The sequence below is a fragment of the Haemorhous mexicanus genome, chromosome 6, assembly GCF_027477595.1.
Source record: "Haemorhous mexicanus isolate bHaeMex1 chromosome 6, bHaeMex1.pri, whole genome shotgun sequence".
Lineage (NCBI taxonomy): Eukaryota > Metazoa > Chordata > Aves > Passeriformes > Fringillidae > Haemorhous > Haemorhous mexicanus.
Window position 1 is genome coordinate 26,553,298 of NC_082346.1, and position 20,964 is coordinate 26,574,261.

General features: G+C 41.7%; 1 protein-coding gene across 5 annotated transcripts in view; it reads left to right on the plus strand.

The window, feature by feature from the left end:
* AMBRA1 (autophagy and beclin 1 regulator 1) overlaps positions 1 to 20,964 on the plus strand; it is a 128,411-nt gene that overhangs the window by 58,010 nt on the left and 49,437 nt on the right. For all 5 annotated transcript variants that reach the window (XM_059849388.1, XM_059849387.1, XM_059849390.1 and 2 more), the window contains one exon: positions 18,817 to 18,927. In XM_059849388.1, coding sequence (XP_059705371.1) covers positions 18,817 to 18,927 — 111 coding nt within the window. The remainder of the gene's footprint in view (positions 1 to 18,816; positions 18,928 to 20,964) is intronic.

Here is a 20,964-nt window from a genome sequence, read left to right on the forward strand (position 1 = left end):
TTCTGAAATTCTAGTCCAGTGCAGAGACCCCCACAAATGTTCCTAAGCTGTTTGCATTCATTTTGATGCAGATAAATACTCCTCTGAGCTAAACGGGATTTAGTTCTGTGTACCTAGATGTCTCCTGAAAGTGGGTGATAGGTTGTGTTAAGAGAAAGCCATTAACATATGCATTTATGTGATGGAAGAAGTTGTGTGTGTTGTTTCCAGTTAGCCTTTCCCTCACATTCAAAATACCAAATTCTGCATTGAGAGTCTGGGCAGTTACTCATCCTTGTTTTGCTGTCCGCTCCTGCTATACACTGTCATACACAAAAAGCACAAACAGCCAGAAGGTGTCAGGGTACTTTCTGTATGGAATAACTTTACTCTGGCTGTCTGCTTATTATGCCCTGCTTGCTCTGCGTCGCTGTTCAGTTCCACTTAGAAGCAGAGCTGCTCTGTGGTCACATAGACTTCTCTGTTTACATCTGTGAACAGGAACAGTTTGATTTCTTTGGTTGGGACATTAAGAGTGCAAAACACTAGAGGTCGTGGGGTAGATCGAATGAACTTACTTCACAGCCCTTGTAAAATGTTATCCCCTATTTGATTCCAGAGACTAAAGTACTCTAAGGCTTGAGTGATTCCAAAATCAGTTTAATTTCTGAAATAGATTTTATGTATTAATGTTTTTGTATGCAAAAAAACTTCACACCTGAGAACTGGAGATTTTCCATGAGTCTCTTAAATATTGCACAGTAAAGGGGAGCTAAAGAGTCAAAATTGTGCTGTTAGCACTTTAAAACCTACTATTCCTCGCTCCTTTTTGTTCTTGTCTTTCCTTTATGCTTTTGTAACTCAAGCCATAGTTTATCACAATCTGCTAAGTCTGGGAATGTGTTAATTGAGAGGACTGTGAGTCAACTGGAAATAAGAATCCACAGCTATGTTCACTATAGGAGGTATTTACACTGTAATTTTGGGGTCATCTGACTTGGGAGGCCAAGCTTCCTGTATAGCTAGCAGAGGAAAAAAAGCCTCTTCTCTGAGGATTCATCACCTGCAGTGAGCTGAAATGAGGTGCTCTGAATCTTCTGTGGAGCTGACAATATTTCTAACACTGATTAGATAGGGAGTTTTGAAAGAGTACTTTTTTGCTGTGGGTTACTTAGAGGCCTAAAATTAGGCAGGCTGCATCCTGCTCTGATGTCAGAAAGGATGTTAGCTGGAAGAGGAGATCTTCATTCATCACTTGGATGATGGATCAGAGTGCACCCTCAGCCAAACTAGGAGGAGTAGGTGATGAACCAGAAAGTTATGCTGCTGCTCAGTGAGACTTTCATAGGCTGGGAAATGGACCAGCAAATCTCATTAAGTTCAGTGAAGAGAGATGCCAAGTCCTACACCTGGGGGAGAATGACCCCATGCACCAGTACAGGCTGTGGACTTAACTGTATGGAAGGCAGCTGTGCAATGAATGACCTGGGGGTTCTGTGGACAGCAATTTGAACATGGGCCAGCAAATGTGCTCTTCAGAAATTCAGTCCATCTGTGTACTGTGTTGAATTAGGAAGAGCATTGCCAGCAGACTGAGGGAGGTGATCCTTTTCTTCAGGCCTGGTAAGGCCACATTTGTAGTACTTTGTCCAGTTCTGGACCCCAGTGCAAGAAAGGCATGGACATACTGGAATAAGTGCAGTGAAGGGCCACAAAGATGAGTAAGGGTTTACAGACTGACTTGAGAGAATAGGTTGAGAGAGACTTGGCCTGGAACTCTTCAGCCTGGAGAAGAGAGGGCTTGGACTGCATCTTGTCAATATGTATAAATAACTGAGGGAATGAAGAGAGCCAGACTCTATTCGGGGATGCCCAGTGAAAGGACAAAAGGCAATGGACACAAATTGAAATTCCATTTGAAGAAAACTTTTTCTTTCTGTGAGAGTGGTCAAATTCTGGAACAGTTTGCCTGTGGGGTCTCTTATCTTTGGAGATATCCAAGTTTGACTGGAGATAGTCCCTGGTAACCTGCTGTAATTCACCCTGCTCTGAGCAAGGGAATGGTCTAGAGTATCTCAGAGGTTCTTTCCACTCTCAATATTCAGTGATTCTCTGAATTGACTGAGTACACAGGAACAGTGAAATGATGTTGGGGTTCAGTGTAGGTGAGAATAGAGTTTTTTGTAGTTCTGTTAAACACTGTATTGCAGAAGTAGGTACAGCTGCTTCTGGTTGTACATATTAGCATTGTCCACTAATCTGTTGTAAAACCTCATGATGGTTGTTACTGCAGAGGACTTCTGGCTCTTTCAAGGGTTGTCTGAGAGACCAGATGCTACTGGAGAATGCTTTGTTACTAACTTTCCATGAGTTTATATTAATTGTGTTCCAAGAGTCTCATTTTGTGTTCCTTTTGGGAACTGGAAGCTGAAAGCCTTTCAGTTGCCTGCTTACATAGCAGAAGTGTCCGTAGAAAGACTTGGTCTGGATCTGTGGCTGTACATTGTGAGTATAACTTACATCTTTTATTTGCAAGTGTGATTAGAACGAGCACCACTCTTCTCATCAGAGTGAGTGCAGGCCACAGGAGATGCTTGATGAGGTCTGAGGTGACAGGCCACTTCACAGGAGATGCTTGATGAGCTCTGAGGCATGGGGGGACTCTTGGCTTGTATCTGGAAGTGATGCTGCACTGAGGTTAGCAATAGTTGTAAAGATCTGCATTTACTCAATTGTGCCAGATACACTCTGTGACTGGCTCCATTTAAGGAGTTGTGGAGACTGTTTGCTGTGGATTGTCCTGTGAGAGAAGTTGTTAGAGCAATGTGTACTACTCCATATGATAAAGGTGTATTAAAGGGTTAAAAGGCCCAAAATACAGAGCCTTGAAATGCTTATTACACTTTTACCATCAGGGTATCCAGAAAAGATGATGGTGCAATTGCAGAGTTGTTACGAGCACTTCATAGGCTTTCATATGCATTTGTGGAAGACTGTTCAAATGGGAACAATGGTACTCAAAGTTCTTGAATTAAGCTGAAACAGCAGGGAAGATTTTGGACAGATAAAGAAGCAGTTTTATGGGAATGACTGGGCCAGTTAAGCTCTCTTAATTGCTGTTGACCTTTCAAAGAAGGTGTTTGGGATCTGGGGTCAATCCACTTCTGACTGTAGATAGTAAAATATGGAATGTGAGAGTGGCAGTGTGAAATCTGTTTGCTTGGAGGGCCATCTTAGCTGCAGTTGCTTTGTTCCCAGTGGTGATCCAAGCAATGATACCGTTGTGACTATTATTACAGCCCAGAGTGAGATAAGGTACTTTGGGACCAGTAATGTGTATCCCATTTGCAGTTTGTGAAGTCTTGTTTTGGGCAATGTAGCGGCTTTGCAAACGGCTTTGGGGAGCTGCGGGTGAATCGATAGAATATGAATTCCTGTCATGATGCTACAGCTCTACAACCTTATGTAGGCAGACAATATTGGGGAGTATGAAACAACTGTTGTCTTTTTATATGTTCTTATTGTCATCATTCCAGATGATGTTCAAGTCCATGTGCAACTCTTTGTGTCTACATTTCAGAAGGACTTAGTAGCTGAAGGAAGAATCAGCTGAGGAAAACTTCAGCTATAGAATGTCATAAGCTTCATGTACTTAGCTAATCAAAGAAGTAGTAGGTACTTGTTACTTGCTTGGTCTAGATATGGCTGTTGGGAAAAGATGTCTGATAGAGCACCCTTTAATATAGTAGACAAAAGGCATAGAAAGATGCAGAACCTGATATCAGAACAATTTTGCTTAGAAGAAAAAACGGTACTTGAGCAATGGTGTTGGGAATTTTTAATTTCTTGAAGTCCTGCCACATAAAGTTCACCACTTGCCTTGAGGTAACCAATTGCTGAAACAGGTTTTTTTCCCAGTACATGGGGTGTTTAAACTAGCAAAATTACTGCCTAGTCTCAAAGGAAAATTTATGATTGTAGTCCTGGTCTCAAAGTTCCTGGTACATGTACAGCAGTTTTCATAGGGTGTCTTCAGGGGTCCCATTGCCGGAGAGGTTCTTCCAGCCATTTGCATCATGTCACAGGTGCTGCAGGACTGGAAGCAAGCACTGCATCCAAGAAAGCTTGTATAATGTGTTTTCTGATGCAAGCTGTCCCAGTAAGCCTTTCTTTGTATTGTTGGCTGTGAATCTAAAGCTGCCTTTGAGATTCAGAAAGGCATTGGAGAGAGGTGATCATGTTCTTAAAAGTGAAGGGTGCAGGCTGATTCCTTTTGTGTGCATTGTTAAAGAGATGAATTTCTAGATATCATTATATCACAAGGGGTAAGGCTTTGCAGAAGTGCTCATCGTTTGTGGGCGGTGAGGCCCCTTGGGGACCTGTCTCTTTGTGGGTGGTAAAACTCACTTAGCCATAAAAGTATTTTCCCAGAGCTTGCTGCCTCTTTTTAAAAGGGAAAAAAAAAAAAAAAAAATTACCCATGCTCCAGAGCGCAGAGGGGAGGCAGGAACCCGTGCCATGCAGAGGGGTAGGAATCCTCAGTGGCCTGCCACATTCGGCTGTCATCTCTGAAGAGATTAGTCATGATTTTCACTAATGTGTTTTATGGGGTGGGGGGGGGAACCCAACACCACAAAGCGAAGCCTAATACAGATTTGCTACGCCCAGTATAAAATATCTTCATAGACATTTTTATAGCCATCTTGCCATAAAGATGGAGGAGGTTTTTGCTATGGCAACATCGTTGTGTGTTGAATAATGGATCTGGTAAGAATGCCATGTGATGATCTCCTGGTTCTTTCTGCAGGTAGATAGGATTGTACCATTGGATGTTTTATTTGTAATTGAGCATTAAAGTCTCAATCTGTTATCACTTAATGCATACAAATCAAAGGTTGTGTTAGCTATTAGGCTCTGCAGTAGTGCTTTTTCCTCCACATAGTATCATTACTCAGCTGGTACTGTTGGTTTTATGCTTCTGGTCAGCTGGCTTTCCTTGATTGTGGGGGAAGATGTATGGGAAGATCTTGGCAGGGTTAGTGACAACTTGCTTGCTTCCTCGGAGCTACTTTTTACCTTAACATGAGCCACTATAAGTTGCCCCCTGTGTGGAACCTAGAGGAGTTTTAGAGAATGCCTGTGGAAGGGCAGAGCCTGGGAAATAAATGTAGGCTTCAGACTTTCACCAAAACATAAAAGTTGGATTTGTCAGTGCTTTTGGGTTGTTAAAAATGTGAAAGGTGTTAAGTTGCTTGCATGAGATGGGGAAGTTCTTGAAAAACACTGAGCAGAGAAGCCAAACAGCATTTGTCCAGTAGCAAACACAGGCTGTAGTAAGGATGAGAGCACTAGGTGAGTTCATATTACCTTTTTAACTCTTTGCCTCAGAACTCAAAAGTAAATGCAGACAGCAGGAGATTTTGTACACTAGAAAATATATAAACAGGATCCAAAGGCATACCTCATATGTGCGTCTCCATGCCTTGTTTCTTTTTAAATTAGTGCACCCATTACCTCTGGAATGTGGCTGAAGTGGGAATGGTCTCCAGTGTCTGCAGGAGCTCAGAGGTGGTTTTGAACTAAGCAAGAGCTGCAATGTAGTGCTACTAAACGAAGCTGTATTTTGCTTTCTTGAGCAGTAGGTTGCCACACTCTCCTGTTGAGCTCAGTGTGGGCTGTAATCCAGAAGGCCTGGCAGGCAGGAGCTGTTATGTTTCTGAGAGTTCAAAATGGGCGATGCTGTCAGCCAGCCTCTGCAAATGTAACAGCTCTGGACTCTGAGTTCCCTCATTGCCTGGCTTCTGAGTTCTACTCTTGCTGCTGTGGGAACCAGATTCACATATCTTCTTCTTGCTTGAAGCACTGGCTGAAACGAGGTACAATTTCACCTGTATCAATATGATTCAACCCATCAGGTTTTGCCGCAATCGGTAGGAAGGAGTAGGTAGATGTGGCTCATGGCCCGTTAAATAACTTCAGGGCTGGCAGCAGAGTATGGAAGAAATTGTAGTGATGGTCATAATTTCTTGGTTGAGTCTTACAGCATCCTTGGGGTTGGTTAGAGTGGTAGTGGTAGGTAGAAGCCATTTCCAGAAGGCAAGGGAGGAGCAATCAAATAATCAAAAATGTTAGTAGCTTTGCTAAGAAAGGGTTAATGAGAATAGTTGGACTACTAGTCCTGGGTGGGGGGGTCACTAGAAGTAGAGCAGATTCAGTAGTAGTTGAGATGGAAGATATGCTGGAGTGGAAGAAGAACAGTGACTGCTCAGAGTTCGTATACACTTTGAGGGCTAGAGATGATAAGGACATATGGGACAATGCATTTCCTCTTCTTATCCTAGACATCCAAACTGTGATCCAGAGTCATTGAGAAATTTAGAGGTGTAAGAAATTAATGTATATTTGTATTGTGAAAGGGAGAGGAAGAGCATACACATGTTTACTGACAAATGGCAAGGGATAGAAATTGATACAAAAGAGGGAAAATCACAGAGGCTGCTGGAGTGCTTAGAAAGACTGGGAACAGGCTTGTGTCTGTTATGGCAAGAATTGCAGGAGGGGAAGGGAAGGTTAAAAAGGTAGGGGAAGTAATGTCACTTGGTAATTTTCTTACAAGCAGCCGAGATTCTGCGCAGAGACAAATGGAAGCTGGAGGAGGGGCGGGTTTGAGGAATGAGTCAAAGGTAGCTGGGATTGCAGGCGTGGGCTTCAGTTAAGCTGGAGAAACACTTTGTCTTCTTTCAAACAATTGTTCGTATTAGCATTCGTGGTGTGGGCATGCATGCACCCATCCATGTGATGTCTCCTGCTTGCTGCACACAGAAGCTGTTTGAGGATCTGTCTTTTGGTTCACCACAGACCAAGCAAGTCAGATCTCAAGGCTTCTCTGAGTTGCCAGAGTAAAAAAGTGTAGTGGAGGGAATTGGTCTGGTGGCAGTTTCCATTAATGTTGTCTTGCAATAGATGGAGGAATGGGTACTGGTATCACAGGTGGGTCAGGCTCACCTTCTCTTGTGGGCAGAGAAGGAGGCAAAACCCAACATGTACATGTACATCCCCACGATCCCATTATGAGGATACTGAAAAGTGTAAAGAAAACCCAAAAGTACTTTGCCAGGGTGGAAGGAAAAGAAGGCACAGGAGAAACAAGGCTGAGGGGAGACAAATAACTTGATGGGGCTTATGGACTGGAAATCATATCAGATGAAATAAAAAAGAAGGCCTGGAAGACATTAAGTTGTGACAGAGTGGGACTCAATAATAATTTAGAGAAAGATCTCATAGGCCAAATGGAGCGAGCAGATTCACAAAGATTTTGAAAGGTAAGATGAAAAAGCATTTTGCTGAGATCTTTATTGGATTCTGTATGTGGAAGGCATGTAAGTTATACAAGGGGAGTGTGTTTCTATGTTTTCCTGGCCCAGCCTGGCTGATGAGATTCAATAGAAGAACCCTTATTCATGGGTACTTGCATGTCAGTTGACACACGAAACAAAGAAAGCTGAAGGCAAATCCCTGTCATAATTTCTCTGCGTTCAAAGAAGCTAGCTGTAAGTGGATGTCGGTCTCCCTGATCACTCCTGTGATTTTAGTGAGCTACTGCTTAACTTGTGCTGTCCTATGACTTGTGAGGCCTAATAAAATTGTCATTTGGAACTGTAATGTTACACTGAATCCTAGGACTGAGAGGCTGGCATGGAGTGTTCATCATCTTCTAGAATGTACCACTGCTGGTTCTTTGATCTGGTAGGAGCTGGACCTCTGTCTGCTGCTGTGAGGGTGAGATTCTGGAACATTTAATCACAGTTCCTTTTTAGTTTGTGACCCCTACCCTCCAGTAGAGCATGGCTTGCTCCAAATCTTGATTGTGTATAATTGAAAATTTTACTGTAACCAGTTGTCAGTGCCCTGTTTTCATCATATGAAACTTCTGTCCACTTTTGCTTGTAAATGCTGTGTAGAGTAGCTGTGGTGGTTATTTTGTACAGCAGCTTCCTGGGGAGTTTCCAAACCTCTGGAAGCATTATGAGCTAATTCAAGATGGATTAAGGTCAAGTCTGCCCTAAAAAAGAAATAAAACCCATTTAAGTATCCATTCACTGTGCAGTGCAAGACCTGCATGCTAAGCGTCTAAGTACTTTTGCTGCCTTAGTTTTTCTGGATGTGGCTTTGAGTTTGCCTTTTAACACTTCTTAAAAACAATGGAATACAGTGGTAGTCTCCTTTAATCTTGGAGTCAGTTTTGTAATTGCAGTGGGTTGGACCTGTCTGTGATGAGCTGAGCTGTGGCACCAATTTTACAGAAGTCACTACAAGGTTATGAGTTTGGCCAAACTTCTTGGTGGAGTCCTGACTTCTGGAAGCCTTTATGCTGTGTCATTGTTCCAAATGTTGCAGGGTTACTTCCACATTGTTACACTTGGTCTGTCAAGTTGTGGACTATCATGCTGTGTCAGTCCTGCTCTGCATACTCTGGGATCTGGGTCACCCCTTGAGCCTGAGTCTCTGCACTGGTTTCAAACAGAGATCCCTGCGTACTTGCTGGTGTGCAGCAGCCTGCTTTGTGCATTAAAGCTAGTGGCAATAAGGAATGAGTCTTGTTTCCATTGCTGTCATCTACATCATACCAAACCACCCTCAAAGTGGGTGTTCCATGAGAAAGTGTTCAGAACATTGTGATAGTGAAGTACTTTATTTGCTGTAGATTTCTTTTACTTTGTTCTGTTTCAGTTGGAATAATGTGGTCTCCCTATTACATTCTTCCAGCCTGGGCTTCCTCCTTTCCTTCTCACCATGCTTTAAATTTAATCTAATTTGATCTGCCTTCACATGAGTTAAACTACTGTTAGATTTGTGTTTTCTCAGCTTGCTTGTTTTCTGCTTTCTTTAGGTCGTGTGTCTGTTCACTGCTTTACCCGGCTAACAGCAAATCTCTCTGCTTACTTTCCAGTTCTTGTCCTGCCTTCTCTTCTTCTTGCTCTTTAGATTGGTGATACTTTGTGATGTGTCCTGCTCACACAATATTATTCCTGTGAAAATCCACCATTGAGCATGTTTAGCTAGTGCTCTGTATTGTGCAGATTCAGTCTGTGTCACTAAACTGATGCAGTGTTTTCATTACAAGATGGGGTGCACAGGGCTGGTGCTGTAATACAGCAGTCCTAAAATATGTTTAAGGATAGTAATAACTTTTGCAAGTCTTCTATTCAATGGCAAGTACAAGCCTTTGAATATGATTTTGTGCTTGGCACTTCTATTAATACTATGTACTGCTATATCCACAATGAAAAGTGGCTCCAGTGTGGAAGCTTGTTGTTGTACTGATACACAGTTAAACCTGCAGAATTCAAACCCTTCCAGGGAACATACTGCTTCTTGAATTAGTGAAAGTTTGTATTTTTGCAATGTGGTGGTTGATAAGGCATGCAGGTGCTCTACAATGACATTGCTGAGGTTTTCTCTCAACTGCAGATGGGTGTTTTGGTACAAGACATGCACATTTTAAGTTGTGCTAAGCACACATTCTTGCAGTAAGAGCTGCAGAGGCGGTAGCAGGAATTTGGCTTGCTGATTTGTTTGGATTAATAGGATTTAATGTAGTTAAAATGCACACTCACAATGGAAAAGGCTTTTCTGTGGAAAGCTGTTTGACTTGTTATTTTTGTGTCTATTCTACATCTGTCTGTTGGTGTAACTATATTGGTTAGATGGGAGTGCTGTTACAACATAATTTGAGCCTCTTAGGAAGGGGAATTACTTAGTGTGAACTAAAACTGTGGCCACACTAACAAACTATGGAATTGATAGATAAAGTATAACCTGAGTAGCCTATGGGCTGGAGGTGGCAATGGTCTTGGCACACAGTCTCAATAACAAGAAATTGCAGGACCTCTCAATTATCTTAAACTATATACAACAGTTTTGGCAACACTGGATCAGTCTGATACATGTTAGCATCTATGTTAGCCGAGTGAACTGCAGTAGGCCTCATAAGACAGTGGGATGTGGCAACTGGGGAGGAGCCAAGCATTAGCCTTGGGTGGTAAAGATATTCTGGTTAGGTGGCAGCAACCCTCTGAAGCAGTTTTTTGTTGCTACACTGGAAATATTCCTCTGAATCCAGACACTGCTAAGCTAGAAAGGTAACTTCTTCAATGGCTGTTGGCAGCAAACATGTCTTAATACCATACTGATTCAGTTTCTTGGTGCCTCTGTTACTGGCCGAGACACTGCTAATGGAAAGGCCAACTGTGTGGATATGCCAGTGGGACCTTACTAAGTTTTTCTTTGATAAGAGAGCTAATGTTGGGATATAGACAGGCAAATGACACTTAAAAGCCAGACATTTTGCTTTTTTCTTTGACGTACTGCTGCAGTATTTGAGGACTGCCCACCCTGAGTCAGGTCACACAGTAAGCTCAGCATTGCCCAGCCAGCTCTCCAGGCTCTTGGCAAAATTCCAGATGGCCTGGGTGAGGGCACCTGGAGGGGGGGGGGGGGGCAAAATGGGGATTTTGGGGGGGGCATGGTGAAATTTTGGGGGGTTTGGGTGAAGGTTTCCCAGCTCTTGTGCTGGGAGGGCCATTTAGGCAGGACAGGGTAAGTCTTTGAAGTCTTTCTGGTATAGCTACTTGTGAAGGTTTGGCCTTGTGTTCTTCAGAAATGTGATAAAGTGAGATGGGAGCTCTGGAAAACAGAGAGCTTAAGAGTCTGGTGCCTGCTCACAGCTGCTTGGTGGAAGGATGCCCCCTTTTTCTGATCTCTGCGAGACTCTCCATCTGCGGCAATTAGGATTAGCAGGCACATTTCATGCTCTGAAAAGTCAGAAAAGGAAAGAAGAAGGAGTTTTACAAAAGGAAATGCCTGCCAGGCACAGATTCCACTCTGGTTTTGTGCAGAGAATAAACACAGATGTGAAGGTTAAAAAGCAAACTTCCAAAAGCATTTAATGACGGGCTTGGTAGTGGTGCAAGGGACTTAGTGATGGGAGAGAGCAGAGGCATCACGAGTTGCAGAGTAAGCAGAGGGAGGAACCCCAGACACACAGACCACACATTAGCTATTGAGACCTTCCTAGTTCACATTGCCAGGGATTTCGTTGAATTCGGGCAGGAGAGATACGGCATTTTGATTTGGAGAGTCACCTACTATTTCTGGAAATTTACAAGGAAGCAGGGGTGTGAACATGCCTGCATCTCTGGACCCAGAGGTGAAGAAAGTGATTGCATATTTCTTTAGAGACTGCAGAGTTCAGCTCTCTTCTGCCTTTTCATCTATCAACTTGTCTTGGACTCATTCACTACTCTCCCCACCCCGGCCTTCATTAATTTGCAAAACCCTTTGTCCTTTGCAGAATCAGTTGCTTTGGAGCAGATTTCAAATGTATTATCTTACTGCTTTCTTAGTAGATTGATGTGGACCTCCAGATGCAGAAATGCCTGTAACCCAAATTTTTGTTTCTCCTCACACTGACACGATAAAGATTGCCTTTATTTCCCCAGTGTTTTCCAATTAGTAGATTTCAGACTCCTATTCCTGGGCAATAGCTTGATGGCTCTACAGCTGATTTCTTAAGTATCAGAGAATTTTGTAATAGAAATTATGAAGAAAGTGTAAATCCCTTTCTGCACCATTTACTCATTGTTTTATGTTAGGGGTTCTTAAATGCATACAGACAAATCACATAAAAGGCTGCAAGTGTGCAGAAAAGGTCAAACCAAAACATTAGTTAAATGAAATGCAGATTGGAATATATTTTTAGTGCTTGAATCTTTTCCCTAAAAGGCTGTACTAAAGGAAACTTGTTTTACTGCCTGAATCATATGGTAATGTGAGGCATGCTTTTAACACATGCCGTTATCGCATGGAAATAAAGAAGGGATCTCAAAACAAGTTTAGCAGCTCCAGCAGTGTGCTGATAGGAAGACTCCAGCTTTGACTACCCTTCCCAGCAAGGGGCCTAAATGAAAAATAGAGAGCTTGTTTGACCACCCACTTCTCAAACAGCTTGCAAATTGTTTATTGTTTCAGCCAAGGGTAACTAACAGGTGTTTCTTTGATATCCATAACGTTTTCCTGCTAAACTCTTTCAATGATGCAGCATCTCAATTTGAAGACAGTTTCGTTTGTTTGTTTGTTTGTTTTGTTTTTTTTATTTTTACTTGAGGGCTTCATGGAGCACCTGTATCTCTTTACATGCCGTTCTAGTACTGTATCCAGCATCAGCATTCCAGGAGTTTCATGATGGTCCCTAAACAACAGGCGTTTTGCTCCTTTAAATGCATGTGTGTGCCTGCTGTTACGTGATGTAAAGCAATAGTGTAGTGGAGCCTTCCCAGGGAACTTCCCATCCATTGCAGGTAAAAGCATCATAAATGACTAGTGAGAACACAAATAGCTGAACCTAAACAAAAACCTGAACCTAATCCTTGTTCATAAGGATTTTCTTAGAAAGAAGAAAGTAGCATTTAACAGCTTCATTTGAGTTGTACAGATGTAAGAGCATCACTAAGACTTAGAGATCTGCTTCTTTTGCAAGTAGGATTTTTGGTTCTCCAGTGAATTATACTTACTACCCTGCAAGAATGAACTTGCAAACTGTACATAAGCTAAATAATTATGTATCATTAACAACATACAACTATTACTTTCTGTTCACTTACTTTATTTCTTGCCAAAATCAAGATCTCACTTGTCTCATTCATCCCTTTCTAGCACTAAGGTGATGTGTAAGTAATACTCTTGCCTGCCCATGATTCAGGTGGTGTTTCTCTCTTGTTTTGTTGTGGTTTGGGGTTTTTTTCCTTTTTTTTTTTTCCTTTTATGGCATAAGAGGTTATGAATCTTTCAGATAAAAGATAGTGTGCAGATACTCTTTAAATCCTGTCAGTCTTTTATGGTGGCAGTGCTGTACTTGAGGTGCTTATTGGTAGAGATGTGGGAGGTGGAATTCTGTGTATTCCTCATGGTTTGTTTGAGGTTTTTTCTGTTCAGCAGTGCATACCTGATATAGGATGGTTGGAGAAAGTTCTTGTCAGCTGGGAGACTTAGGCCATGATCTGTTGCTGTCAGAAGCTGAGAGGTTTGATGTAGCTTCAGCAAGGAAATGAAGCTGCTTGTTCTTTATTGGTCACCCTGAGTAGGATGAGACCTTCCTAAACAGAGACATTTGCTTACTCCAATATGTATACACAAAGGCTGTAATAAGAGAATTTATTTTTCACAGAATACAGAATTTTCCTCATCCTCAATTCTGTGCAAATATTATTGGCTCAACTTTTGCTCTTTCAGGAAACTGTCTATGCTGTTGCATATCAGATTTTCCAATTTTCATGTGTAGCAGGGTGACATGAACAGGGTAATCGCTACAGTGAACAGCAACAGAGTGTGAATTCTCTTGAGGAGAAGAATTGCCAGCTTGCTTGATGAGATGCAAGCAATATAGATAAGAGTGGTTGCATTTGAAAAGGATCTTAATGTTTTCTAGTTTCCCTGAGGGAAAACTAGACTCTACCATCAAAGACAAATGCTTACTAGACACATTTCTCTATTAATTGTTAGATGATCAGGCAAAGAAATAAAATATAGGAAGGTAAGATGTCAAGGAGCCATCGTGACTGTTGGAGGTGGAGGCTTTTGGCCAGGCATCTGTTCTTTTATTGTTTGTGATTGTTGCAAATTAACTGATTTCCTTTTGAAGTCTAAAACTTGGGGATGAAAAATTCCCTTTCCTATATGATGTTTGCATTGTTCTCAATGTAAGTGGACCCCTTGGGTACTTGACTGGCTCTTATTAGGATGGTCATCTTCACTTACCTGCAGCTGAGCCCTGCTCCAATTCCCATAGCTGAGAGGTCTGTGGAACTCAGCATGCTAAGCCTTGTTTGAAAGGAAATTTTGCAGTGGGAATGAACATGAATGGGAAATTACACTTCTTCTTATTTTATACATCTGGAATAGAAAAAAAATAATAGCCTTTTGAAGGTTCATCCTTCAGAGAGCATAGACCTCTTAGAGGCTTTCTCAGTTAATGTTGACTCTAAGATCCTTTCAGTGCTTAGCGTATGCTGAACTACTCTTAGTAGCATATTGTGCATCCATTCATGAAAATCATTTTGTCCATTTCCTATTTACAGCTTGCTTGTACATTGAAGAACAAGCAAAAGAAATGGTTGAAAATACCAAGTTTCTCTGCATACTGTTTCTACAGCATTAGCCCAGTTTCAGATAGTTAACTTATCTACTTCAAAGGCTGTGCCTTCAAGGTAGCCTGGAACAGAGGTTTGCTGGGACTTGTCAAATTCACATTCAGAATTTAATATATTTACTGTCTTCAAAGGTGGTCCCCCAAACTAGGCTGTTCCATAAAATACTTGAGGGTTGGAAATGTATAAGAACCTGTTGCATCTCCACTAGATTTTAGTAATCATTTTACCTGAATTCAAATTGTTTCAGAACAGGCTGAGAGAATCTGGTGTATTCTTGCAACAGAGAGTCTTATCCTTGGTTTGTCAAATAGATTTGTTCTGTGTTTTGGACTTCCTGGAGCCTGGATTGCAGTAAATCTAGAATAAGTAAATGTAAAACCCATCAATTCTGACAGATCCTTTTTACAAGTATAGATTAACCCAGTATCAGCCACAGTTGCAAATGGTTTCATAAAGAGAAGGTACTCATGCTTTGAGATTCAAGTACTAATCTAGGGGGAATTTCATACCAGGGACTAATCACTCCCTCAAACTGAGTCACAAATTAGCTAAGGGGTTTCTCCAGCTTCCTCAAGCTTATCTGTAAGCATTATAATAAATTTTTCTCTTATTATGAGGGGACCTGCTAGACACTAACAAATTAAGGCTAAAGGATCTAGCCTAGAAAAAAATTTGAACTCTGGTTTCTGTTAAATACATGGAAAAGAAATTCCCATACTATGCAGATGTTTCATGTTTCCAAAACGTGTACCCCAAAGCCTGTGTAGCTCTACAGTATTGTTCTTCTGAAAGTTTGATAGTAGTAGTCTGAAGTTAGCCTTCTTTTCACTGAGGGAGTGCTGGAGTACCAAGGGAACTGGTTTTGCACCCCTTTTTTCCCTTTCAGTCTGAACTCAGACATTGGCTTGCATGGCTTGATTCATAAATGAGCAATAGTTGACTGGCAAAGGTTCATTTCTCCATATGCCAAGATACGTTGGATCCTCTGAGGAGATTGAGACTGATGGATAAATATCTGTCACGTGTAGGTGGCCTATAAGAAAAGATTTGAGGATTTTTTTATTTAAGTCTTTGTTAAGACTTTCTTCCCCCCCAGCTCTTTAAACTCTTTTGTCATGTGCTGAGTGGGGGTGGATGGAGTTCAGGGTGGTGGAGGGAAAAAGGGGGGCTGCTGAAAGCATTTATCTTCATTTCTGCCATCATCCAGTGTTTATTACGCAGTGATAGACAGACGCAGGAAAGCTGCCAATCAAACCTACATTCACTGCATTTCAATTGGCCCTTGCTTTGGATTTCAGCATTTTGAAATCTACATCATCTCTGCAGAAAAAGGTCGTTCTGTTCATGAGGATGACAAGCCCAAGACCCTTGGGTACCAGCTGCAGTCACTTGTGATCCCATCAAACAGTGGAAGACCCAGGAATCAGGACTGTCAGGTGCTTGGTGAGAACGGCTCCTTGTAAGAGCCGATCTCTTGCTGCCCAAATTTAAGAGGATATAGTGTGTTGTTTGCCTCTAGGTTACATATACTTGACAAGCAAAAGCACCTTCTCATCTCATCCAGACTAAAACCCTGACTGGGCAAAGCCAGCTGAGAATGAGTTCTCATACTGCACGGTGAACAAAAGCTCTGTAGTGAGGATTTTAACTTTCCTGAGTCTTCCAGGTGTGCTCTAGAATGTTTCCCATAAGCCAAAGAGGACAACACAGGTTAGAATAGCATATTTCTGTGCTACGGGGTATTTTCCTCCCTTCATTCATTGTCTGAAATGTTTACATGCTTTTAATCATCTTTACTGTAGGACAGTGCATGCGTGCATGTGGGAGTCATCTGGCAGAACTTGTGATACAAATGTTACTCCACTTTGTTATATGTATATAGATATAATTTAATAATTGCATTCCTCAGTTACATAATTATTATAAGGAGAGATAATTACTTAATAAAAGACATAGATCATGGACTTCTGATTAGTGTTAGTTACAGTGGTTTGAAGCCTTCAAGAAATTGACCAAATTTTTCTGAACATAACCTTTCTCACTAAGAACTGTGTTGCCTGTGTCCTAATCTTTTTGATAAAGGTATCTGTTACCTGAAGCATTAACATTACTCAATAGCTTGTGCTGGCTCTGAAATTTGTGTGGGGCTGTCCTGTAGATGGGGCAGTACTGCTTTTTTCCATTGTTAGTTTCTCTGCTTATGAAGTGACTGCCTTTGGAGGTGTAGAGGATGAAAGGTTTAAATGAACACCATAACTAGCCTTCAAGTTATGGTGTTCATTTGAACCTTGCATCCTCTTCACCTTACAGGGAAAGGGATGCAAAGATGAGAAATTTTACAGAAAAAAAAAAATCAAATCTACTTGCCAGCTGCTTTTTCTGGTACTTTTAGCAGTAGGTGAAGCAGTTGTATGAGCCAGTTGAATTTACTGTTTGTGGAGCAGTTAGTGATTTTGCTAAGCTTCTCTGATGTAGAGGGAGAGCATGATTGTTCTCCTAAGGTAAGTTCTTCTTCATTTTATATATTACTTGTTACACCTATGAAGGTTGTTCTCATTGCAAAACAGGTCATGTAACTTTGTAACAGTCATCTGTGAAAAAATCAGTATTCTGGAATTATGTGCCCTCAGTAGAACTTCTGTTGCCTGTCTTCACAGAGTGTTTTCCTTTCCTGACTCCATAGGCAGCATATGCTGCCTTGCTTGGGATGCAAGTTACTGTTTCCCTGCAGGAAGTCCCACTGCTTCACATTTGTAGAGCACCTGTTTTTCTCTTCCCTTCCTGAGGGCTGAAGGCAAGACAGCAGAAGAGCTGCCTTTGTGTACCAAATCTAGGCTTGCAGTGAGAAGACTTTTAAAGCTGAAGCAACATAAAATTTAATTGTCCTACTTCTGGTTGCCAAGTGTAATTTCATTAATTCATTGAATCTGCTTTCTCCAGTGCATATCTTCTCTTCAGAGGAGCCCTTTGTTTTGAGGGATATAGAAAACAAGGCCTTGGGCATATGTTACAGCAATGGAAATGTTTTTAATTCTGCTCTCCAAGTGATCCATGCACGTCTGACAGAGGCAGGTACTGAGATGGAGCAGATGTACAATGGAGGTTGGTTGATTGCTGGAGGCCTGACAGAGTTGAGTGCACAGTGTAAAGCTGTTTGCTTGGAAGTCATCTTCTTGGTATATTTCTGAGCTTTCCCTAGAAGCAAAAATCAGGACTCAAGCAGCTTTCGTGGTGTATTTGTTTATCAGCACCGGTTTAGAATTTGCTTACTTACTTTTCCCTGCCCACCTTGTTCTTTGCTTTGCTGAGAAAGCAAAAAACCTGTTGATGTGTTTGTGTGTTCAGGCATTTTGGGTTTCTTTCTTTCTTTTCCCATGCCTGAGTGTTTTTTTGGGATTTGATAAGAAAAGTAACTATCCAGCCATCCTACTCTCTCCATCTTCCTCCACACCAGTTTAAGTTACTAGCAGTTAGCAAGCTCTTAACTCTGCACAGGTGTCTGACAGAGTTGTCAAAGTGATGTCTCTTCTATTACTGCTGCTGTGGCAGCGAAGTCCTGAGCCAACCCTTCCAGGAGAGTGAGGGCACTGACTTTGCTGTGTACTTCCCACTGGAGTGGGGAGATGCTGAAATCCAGACTGTGTAGACACTGGAGGCTTTGCTTTTAGTCATTTGTGCTTGGGAGTGATCTTGCTTTGCTCTCCCTTGCCAAATTCTATTACGTTGAATTTCTCTGGTTGCCGGGGTGTGTGTGTAGGACATGGGCTGCCTATCCATGAAGGCTTAGAGCCTGCAAATAGCATGACATTTTTGACTGTAGTACTACCATGGATGAACTGTCTCTTGTCTCCATTTGTCTCCCTGGGAATCCCATTTGATGCATCTCAGCTTTCTCAAATGTGTGCTGACTTGAGTAACCAGTGGCTGTTTCTTTGTGCCGGGAAATATAGGGTTTTTTATGATAGTTTCTGAGGACTTATGCTTAGCCTTCTGATTTTAGGCTGCTGCCCAAATCCTTGGGCAGTTAGCAAGGGTCATGATGTCAGAGCAGCCCTTGCCTGCTGTAGGCTGGGCCACACAAAGCAGCAAAGGGCCAGCTCCTAGGTTTTCCAGGTCCATATTTTATTACAACCCTTACTGTGTGACAAATACTGTAAGCAACCTGTATCTTCTGAGTGAAGTTTACAGTAGCAGCAGCAATTATGTCCACAAATCCGTGTAATTTCCCAGGGCAATGCTTTTCCTCTGTTTTTTTTCTGATATGCCTTCATAGCTGTACTAGATAGTTTTGGGTCTGTGAAAATACAGCTTCACTACTGTTGATAAGTAGAATGCATTTGCACCAAATGAATTGATTAGGATTTTGCCTTGTGTTCCTGGGCAAGTCTTATCTCTTATCAACTTTATTTTCTTTCAGAAATGTGTTGCAGGGAGATGCTTTCCTGTTAATTTCCTGTTCTAGGTGGCTTACTGAGGACGTGCTGCCATTTCTGTAAATAAGGTTACTTTAAGAATCCAGAGTTTTGAGAATTGGATTTTGAAAGGTTTTCTATGGTTTTGTCTCCCTGGCTTTTTTCCCTGGTTATTCTTGTAGAGGTTAAATTCTTAATTATTTCCCCCTTTTTTGTAGGTGCTGTCATTGGGGATGGACAGTCAGCTGTGGCCAGCAACATTGCCAACACCACCTACCGGCTCCAGTGGTGGGACTTCACTAAGTTTGATCTGCCTGAAATCAGCAATGGTAAGTTGGAAAAGACACCAGTCCCTTATTTTAAGTCCATGCTTACCAGAGCTAGAGTAAGCTCTAGGATCTTTCAAAGGCAGCTGTGTGTTGCAGGTCTTGTTTGACATATTGCACTGGGAACTGTAAAATGCTTAGTCTTTTGAGGAAATTGACTAAAAGCTTGTAGAGCTGTTCCCACTCTATCTTCCTTGTGTATTCTTGCAATCAGCAAATCCATGTGTAAATAGGGCTTGGTTTTTGAGAGCCTTTTCATGAGCATGTACCATTCCCTTAGAATTCTGTGTTCAATGTCTTCATTCTCTTACTAACAAATTCCTAGAGAAATATTGTATTTATACCTTTAAATTAGAACCTGCTAATGAACTGTGAGTGATTTCTCTAAGTTGCTCACATCAGTGTGTGTTAAAGTGCTGTAATACATTTTGGGAATCAGGATCCTAGTCTGTTGCTTACCATAGTGTTACAAGCCCAGGGAAGCAGTACCTTCTAGTCATTTGCAAAAGCAGTGATTAGTCCTGTTTCTCAGGCAAAAGCTATTTTTGAATCAGGATTCTGAGCAATATTGCTGATTTCATTTCTTTTCTCATTAATTTTGTGAAAGTTAGACCACAGTTTCACATGTGTTCTATGGCATAAGCTAGCTCTCACGTTGGAAAAGACGCCCTTATGCAGGCACGAGCATGTTTGTTGCTTGTGGTCAGCTGATCAAAGAATGACATTTTCAGGGCTAAAACTAACTTGGCTGGAAAGGCTATTTTTAACCCAGAATGCGATCCTGATATAGCATGTTGCACAGCTGCAGAAATGTTTGTGGCAGCCTGGGATGAAGATAGGAGGTAGATATTCATGAATGTTCCTTTGTGCAAGTGATTTTTAGCTTAGGCCATCTCTCTGCATATGTGCAACTCACTGCTTGATTTCTCAGCAAAAGCAGATTGGGTTCTACTTTAAGGGATTGACTTTTTTGGGAGAACAGGTATTCTGTTTTCAGAAAGACTTCTACTTTCATAGGTAGTCGCTAAAATGAATTGAGAAGAGCTCTCACAGTCTCAGATCTGTGTGTTCTGCATTTCCAGAAATTGCATATCTGACAATAGATGTCTCTGTGGGGTAGTGTCCTGCTGCTTAAAGAACCCACAAAAGAAGTGAGTTCTTCTCTCTGCAGTGTATGGTGACACTGCAGATACATGCTGAGAATCAAAATCACAGAATCAAAGAATAGTTTTGTCTGGAATGGAGTTTTAAACATTATCTGATTCACCTCCCCTTCTGTGAACAGAAACATCTTTCAATAGATCAGGTTGATGAAAGCTTCATCCAGTTTGGCTGTCGGGGTTTAGCCCCGTGCAGCCACTTCCTCACTTCTTTCCTGCCCCCTCAGGATAGGGAGGGCAAGCAGGAAAAGGTAAAACTTGAGGGTTGAAATAAAACCGGTTTAATAATTGAAATTAAGTTAATAATTACAATAGCAATAGTAGGAATGAAAAGAGGGAGTGAGGAGGGGTGAGAGGAGACCGAGGGGAGGTGAGCCAGGGGATAAAACCCAAGAAACATAAGTGGTGCCCAACTCACCACCCACTGACCAGTGCCCATCCCATTCCCAGCAATTGGCCCCTTCTAGCAGACTCCCCCAGTTTATATGCTGGGTGTGATGTTCTGTGGTGTGGAAGATCCCTTTAAACAGTGTGGATCCCCCATCTGGACCATATTCCCTCACGGTTTCTTGTAAGGGTTGGTGCTCAAGGCAAAGTTTTGCCACGTGGAGGTCCTGCCAGACTCTGGAAGAGAATAAAGCTGAAGTCAGAGGGGGAAGCAACTTAAATTCTTTGGGACTTCTCTGCGAGGTGTAGAGTGATTGAAGAGTGCTTCAGCTGCTCATAGCTTATTTTTTTGCCTCATCTGGCTGCTGAGGAGAAGGCTGTTAATTAAAAAGAAACAGCAAAAAAAAAAACAAAAAACAAAGTAAGATGTTTGTTTATAATTTATAACATTCCATAGAAATTAGGAACCATCTGCTGTTCAATTCATCAGTGT